The sequence below is a fragment of the Mustela nigripes genome, chromosome 5 (genome assembly GCF_022355385.1).
Source record: "Mustela nigripes isolate SB6536 chromosome 5, MUSNIG.SB6536, whole genome shotgun sequence".
In the NCBI taxonomy this organism is placed as follows: Eukaryota; Metazoa; Chordata; class Mammalia; order Carnivora; family Mustelidae; genus Mustela; species Mustela nigripes.
This window is the reverse complement of record NC_081561.1, coordinates 104,473,961-104,481,224: the sequence shown is the minus strand read 5'-3', so window position 1 is coordinate 104,481,224 and position 7,264 is coordinate 104,473,961. Positions and strand designations below refer to the sequence as shown.

Sequence of the window (7,264 nt, the reverse complement as noted above, 5' to 3'; positions counted from 1 at the left end):
TTTAAGGATACAAAGAGTTTTCTCTACACACCCAAATAATTACTGTGGATATAATTTGGGCCTTGATTGATGACTTTGTTCGTTTTTCGCGCTTGCAGCAGACCTCTGTATCCGTTTAAGACGAAAGTGGCTAGAATCACCTGCCCACCCTAGCTTCCAATTGCAACTGAAAGGGGTCAAGGAGATCAAGGAGCCGAAACGCAGGTAACGGCTTGGCTGGCTTGCAGAATCTGACATTTAAATCGCCCTGCCCTTCCCGGCCGCGGCTACAGCCAGGCGTGTCAGAGACTGAATGTAGAGGAGAGAAGAGCTGGGCTTTGCCTGGCCGCGCGCGACGACGCGCTAGCCTTGGCCTTCGCAGCAGCACTTGAGGAGCCCACTGGCAGGGCTGCTCGAACGCCCCCGCCGCCCTCCACGAATCCCGCAGTAGCCGGCAGGTGTGCGCAGTGCGCGCGCACGCAGTGCGTGCTGGGTGCTGGTCTAGCCGGCGGAGGGGCTGCTGGGCGCCTCGCGGAGGCTGGTTGGCTGGTGGGTGTCGGCCTCCCTGCCATCCCGCCTCCTTCTCGTCTCGCGCTGGCCGGGGATGCTCGCGCGCGGCACCCCCTTGCCTGTAAGCCGGCGGTCCCGGGGGTGTGTGTGGGGGGGGTGGCGTGTGTGAGTAGCTGGGAGGGGGCCGCGAGGCGCTCGGAGGAGAGCTCGCCCGGGTTAGTCCGCCGCCGTCACCTGACTCGTTGGAGCAGCCACAGCTGAGGTGGGGGCGGGGATGGGAACGCGGCGCGGATCGCTAGAGAGACGCGGCAGCGCCGGCGGAGGAGGCGGCGGCGGGCGGGTACAGGCTCCTGGGGCCACGGGCGGCGGGCGCAGGGACCCCGGAGCTGAGGGCGGGGGGGCCGCGCTAGGGCTGGAGGCATCTCGCCCCGGGGCACCGGGTCCGCGCGCGGCCGCACACACCCACCCGGCGCGGCTTCCCTCGGCGGCCCAGGCGCCGCTCTTCCTGCGGCTGGAGGCGCCGCTCCTGGGGCGGGGTGAGTACCCGCGGCCCCGGCGTGGCCTCCTCCCCCGCGCCGGGGCAGCGCGCGGATCCGGAGAGGATAATCCTAGGGCGCGGAGAAGGGCAGCGGCTGGGTGACAGCTCCGCGGCGCGCTCGAGTGCGGGCGGGGGGCTGGGCTGGGCTGTCAGCCCGTCTCTGCTCCACTGCCAGGAAGGGCGAGGCGCCGAGAGACTCCGGCGCCTCCGCAGAGCCCCCGGGCGGCCCCTGCGGCGGAGATTGGGGGCGAGGGGAGGGGACTCGGGCGAAGGGCCTCGGCGGGGCTTTGGAGGCGTTGGCGAGGAAGGAAGGGGAGGCGAGGGCATAATATGGCGCAACGCTAGGATAATCTCCACCGCGCCCGAGGGAGGACGAGCCCACTGCTGCAGCAGCGCGAGGAGGAGGAGGGAAACGGTCAGGGCTTGGGTATCCGATTCATCCCCCGGAGCCTGCGGGCTACGAGGGAGAAACGCCGCGGCGGGCAAGCGAGAGGTGGGCACCCGGTGGGCGCGGCGCCCAGGGAATAAGCCCGACGCACGCCGGGGCTGGTCGGGCACGCGGGGATCAGGTTGCAGGCAAAGTGCAGATTGACAGGCGGGCGGCGGAGGGGAGAGGCGGGCTGCAGGGCGAGTGGGACCCGGACGGTGTCACGAAGCTGGGACCGGAGCCCGTGCTGGGGTTCGGTGACGGACCTACTCTTGTTGGAGACCCCTCTAGATCGCGTCTCAGCAGCGGGGCTTAGCGCGTTGCTGGCTCCTAGAGCTGGTACCAGGGCGGGGACGGAGGAGAAGAGAGCCGCCGTGCGGCTGGAGGAGGCAAGGCCGGGGTGCTCGGAGGGTAGGGTCTGCGGGTTTAAAGCAGGACCATCTCCCCTTCTTTCCCGCAGAAGAGGAGGTGATAGACGCGGCCGGAGAAGATGTCGGGCCAAACGCTTACGGATCGGATCGCCGCCGCTCAGTACAGCGTGACAGGCTCCGCTGTTGCGAGAGCGGTCTGCAAAGCCACCACTCATGAAGTGATGGGCCCCAAGAAAAAGCACCTGGACTGTAAGCATCTTTTTATATAAGTGGGACATGCGCACGGCAGAGGCGCCCTGGATGCCGGCGTGCGGCCTGGGCTTGCTGTCGATAATGCTGCAGCTTGCAGAAGTCACAGCTGGGCTGCCCCTGAGCTCGAAATCTCCAGACCTGGAGGTGTTGCCTTGGGTCAACTCAGAAACCTTGTTTGTGCCATTTTTTTCCCTCCTGTTGACCTCTAAGGTCTTGGTGGAGGAAAAAGAAAAAAAGAAAAACCACAAAACTATGTGTACTAATACTATAAAATACGGAGGAATTGTACATCCTGGATTAGGCACTTTTCACCTCTTTTTTTCTTTCTCTACACCCCACCCCTTTGTCCAGGTTACAGGAAATCAGGGGTTGCAGAGTCATATACCACTCCCAAAAAGAAAAGATTAAGAAAGATGAAATCATAAAAGGTCAAACTTGTCACCCTAGTTTTCTAAATACATTTTTGAATAGTTTTAAAATAGTGTCTTCTTTTCCACTGTGGCTGCTGAGATTTCGTGTGTGAGTGTGGGTGTGTGAGTGTATGTTGTATGTAACCACACCAAACCGAAATAAATTCAAGCTATTCAATGAGGAAACTGGACTTCAGAAATAATGGCGATTTCATTTTACACATCCTGGCACACTTCTTTGTCCCTTTCTCAGAAACTGCTGGGCAGAATGACTATGCTGTGGTCACAAAATGGATGTGCTTTCCCAGCATTCGAGATGGTGCACTTTTACAAGAAAACATTTCATTCATAATGCTTTTTCTTTTTATTGGTTATTTGATGGAAAAAAAAGCTTTGATTTAGTTTGGAATCCATGGATTTCTAATATAAATTTTTCATTGGATTATCACAGTCAATATTTTGTTATTGAAGGATAAATAGGGACTTAGAAAAAGGCTTTCCATTTAAAAACATGTCCCCAAAATATGTTCTATAGCAGCTTTTCAGTCTTTCTGAGATGCTCAGGATCTGCTCTGATATGGTATTTGTTGGTAAAGGTTAGTGTTGGCCTAAGAGACAAAAGTGTAGCCATACCCATTTCCCATCTGCCTTCCTTTGCCCATTTTCTGAGTTTCTTTTGCTTCAGGCCTTCCCTAGTGTCTGCCTTGTGCAGCTGAGAAAATGGCATAATTGACTTTAGTCCTATTATGTGTATAAGCACAGCTTGATGGAGCTTACAGCCGGACATTGTAAGGGTTGTCCAGCCTTGTGAGGCTGTTGTGTTGTAAAATTGAGTAATTTTGCTTTGAGAGGGTTGTCTGAGGGGAAAACAGCATTACCTTTTTCCTGAGGGAATTTTTAACAGAATTTGTTGATATGGTATCATGTGTTATATATGCAGTACAGAATGGAAGAGGCCGCCAGGGCCAGGGCACCTAACAGAAGTGGAAATTATAAATTCATGACCAGCTCATTTTGCTGCAGCATGCTGAATCATTTAGCCATCTTTCCATCAGTTTCCCCAACTCTGGAAAGGTGACTCATGTCTTCAAGGTATGTGTAAGTCTAGGAAATACTCGTAATAAAAAAGCTGTAGGTAATGGATTTGCTAAATGCTATGAAAATGGTGGATCAATATATCGATACATTTCACAGAACATTCACAGATTTGAGCATTTCATTAAAACATTTGGATAAAGACTCACTTTTCCATATCTAAATATTTAGTCACCTTAATCTTTTAGATCTGGATGGCCTTTTAAAAATTTTCAAGGTAGGAGGTTTTCCAGTATCTCCAGCATGTTAGTGAGTGGGGTGATTTTGAAGATGTGGAACGTAAGGGGGGAGATTCTGTATTTAGAAAGCAGATGAAGCAGGAATTGGTATTGAATTATTAATGTGAATAATCATAACAGTTAAACATTTATTGAGCAGTTACTATATGCCGAACACTGGGCTTTATATTATTAATTTATCACTGCTTAACAGGTTCAGGGAAGGTAATTAACTTTAGCAGCTTTTAACCACTGCACTTCACTGCTGTCTGTGGTTTATTTAGTCATAGTTTCTGTTGGGAGGGGGAAGGAACGGTATTAGCCTGAACGGTTTAATTTTCAAAATACCCATCCTGTTTGTATGACTTTGTGTGAAATCAAGGAGCACAACCATACCCTTATTGCAATCTCTTTGACATACGTGAAGAACTTTAAATTCGGTCAGTTAAAAAAATGAGTGAAAGACAAGTACTGAAAAGTATTAGTTTTCTTTTTGATGTTTTGCTTTTTGAATAAGTAATAGAATAAATTAACTGCACTTATAAACAACCTTTGGGCAGAATTTGGAAAGACAGATAACATATTACTGTCTGATATCACATTACTGAAAAATGATATAGAAAATTTGAAAATAGAAATATTGTTGTATTTATATGCATTGTAAGAAGGCATCTTTGCTTGGAATTCCTTGTGAAGTTCTTTTAAATAATAGTTGGCTACCTTAGTAATTTATTCACAGGTTTTCAATAACACGAATTATAAAAGTGAATCACACCTATTATTAGAACATGCAAACGCATATCTAAGTTTTCCTATAGGCACCGAAGCATCCTTAAGTAATGTTTTAGTTTTGAAAATATTGAATAGTAGCTGGGAGGAAAAGAGCACAATGTAGAGCTGGGGATCTGAGACCAAAAATTTTTAAATTTTAATTTGTTTGTTGTATAATTTTTGGGTTAGGAGTTTCCGTTGGAAGTTTATAAGATTAAAGTTTATGGTTTTATTATTTTCCCCCCAGGTATTAGGTTAACTGAATGAGCTCCAAATATTATTTATTTAAAGTACTAGTTTAAAAGGTATTTTTTTTTCTCTGTAGGTTGATAGGCCAGGAAAATTACTATTAATTCTGGTGATTTATAAAATTATGCTTTATGATATATGGTTTAAACATTTGCAGGAATTATTTGTTAACATCTGGGGGCAGAAATATACATGGTGAGAAGGTAGAGATAAATTCTAGGCATACAGTCTCAGATTTTTCCCCTTTTTTTCCAATAAGTTAAATTTCTGAGCAGAAAAATGTATTCAGAAAAGCTTCACCATAATCAACAGTTATATATTGAATTTAAAATAATATTAATATTTTTAATATTCTAAATAATGATTATGTATCTTAAGGTACTTTTGGATTATGTAAAGCTTTTATTACATTCTCTACTATAATAATGTTGCCACTGCACATCAACATTGATAAACATCTGACCCCAGTGTTAGTCTGACATTAGTTTTTCAGGAGCACCTGTACATCCTTGTTTCTTTTTCCTAGTAACTTTGTGTACCTATTTGGTAACACATAAAAACATCCAGGATTCAGCAAGTATTTACCTTCTTGGTTATAACTGTTTTACATTTTAGCAGCTTTTCCTTTTCTGTTTTGTAGTTGATGGCATAAACCGTAGCTCAAGTCAAGTAATAAGATAGTAAGATCCAGTAAGGCATCTAGTACCCACCCACGTGCTGTGTCACTAAAGACCAACCAAGAAATAGAGTCAACCCAACATAACACCTGCAGGGAGAAACTTGGAAAGTTTGGCAGCTCTAGCATAAGATTCATTTTTGTTCGTAGCTTTTACCAAGAGTTTCTATATATGCTATATTGTTTTTAAAAAAAACATCTTTAACATCTTTAACATCATCAAACCAAACTCATGAAAAGTCAGATCGGTTATCATAATGCTGTTTCTCATTCTAAAACTCTTGAGGGTTTTTAATAATGACCTTATGCCACCTAATGAGCAAATGATTCAGGTTCTGAATTTTATGTTTGAGAAATACTGACTGGCATTTTATAAATGATTCCTGTCCTCCCAAATTAAGAAAAAAGTAAAATTTGGGACACCTGGGTGACTCAGCCAGGTGGGTGTCTGACTCGATTTCAGCTCAGGTTATGATCTCAGGGCTGTGGGATTGAGCACATATCAGGCTCCATGCTCAGCAGGGAGTCAGCTGGACATTCTATCTGTCTCCCTGTGCCCCTCCACCTGCTTGGTTAAGCACTCTCTTTCCCCCCCAAATTAATTATTTAATTAAAAGATTTTTATTTTTTATTAGGATGTCTGGTAGAAGTAATAGGAGATATGGACTGTGTTTTGTTTTTTGGTTTATTTTTTTGAAGCTTTTATTTATTTATTTGACACAGAGAGATCACAATAGGCAGAGAGGCAGGCACAGAGAGAGAGGGAAGCAGGCTCCCTGCGGAGCACAGAGCCTGACACGGGGCTCGATCCCAGGACCCTGGGATCATGACCTGAGCCGAAGACAGAGGTTTTAACCCACTGAGCCACCCAGGCGCCCCATGGACTGTGTTTTGAATCAAGTCAAATATTGGCAAATTACCACAAAATACCTGCTGCTTTAATTTTATTCATAAAATATCTGTAAATAAGAATTTTGTGAGTAAACAGAATGAAATTTTTACCCTAAATTTAAATTAAATTTTAATTTAAGTTTATTTGCTACACCTAAGCCCACTTAGTAAAAATAAAATATATTTTGATTTATAGAAATGCTTTTTGCCCACCAATTCAGTTGATACCACACCTATATTTTTGATAACTTAACAAAGCTTTCTATAGTGCACAGATCCAAAACGTAAGCAAAGATTATTGAATAAAATTAATTAGATCAATGTATAAAAGTTTACTGAACCTTAGAGTAACTTTCAACATGAGAAATATACTAATTTGCTGTAAGTATATTTTGGAATATACTTATTATATATGGAAATGCTGTTCCATTTGTTCTCATTTCATTATTTAATATTGATTAAATATACCCTCTCATTCTGCTATACCAAGGCATGCTCATGTTTCTTCTTGATTTCACCAGAAGACCCAGCCCAAGCATGGAGATGGAGATAGTATTTTTTAGGCAGTCAGGAAGAGCTGGGGGAAATACACTTTTGAAAAAGTGTATTTTGAGTCGATGATTATTGATACAGCAAATGTGTAAGGGGCCCAATCTGTATGGTCCAGTGACTTTCCCATGCCAGGAGTGGGTCAGAGAAATTCTAGGAGTTTCAGGGGTTGGCAGGAGCAGGTGAAGCAGAGGAGTGGCAAAGAACTCAGATAATAGCAAGGAGCATGCTTTCGAAATGACTTAAAATAATTAAGCAGACTTTATGTTAGCTAGTGAAACAGTAAGGATTTTTTTCTGGATCTTTTTACTTCTACATTTTCAGAGAA

General features: G+C 45.2%; 1 protein-coding gene across 8 annotated transcripts in view; it reads left to right on the top strand.

Annotated features, from left to right (window-relative positions):
• The first annotated feature begins 439 nt into the window (after positions 1 to 439).
• SNAP91 (synaptosome associated protein 91) overlaps positions 440 to 7,264 on the top strand; it is a 152,168-nt gene continuing 145,343 nt past the window's right edge. Inside the window, exons 1-2 of one of the 8 annotated variants that reach the window (XM_059401002.1) lie at positions 440 to 528; positions 1,915 to 2,074. In XM_059401002.1, coding sequence (XP_059256985.1) covers positions 1,945 to 2,074 — 130 coding nt within the window. In that variant the 5' untranslated portion in view covers positions 440 to 528; positions 1,915 to 1,944. The other 7 variants (XM_059401004.1, XM_059400997.1, XM_059401003.1 and 4 more) reach the window with 7 other exon arrangements.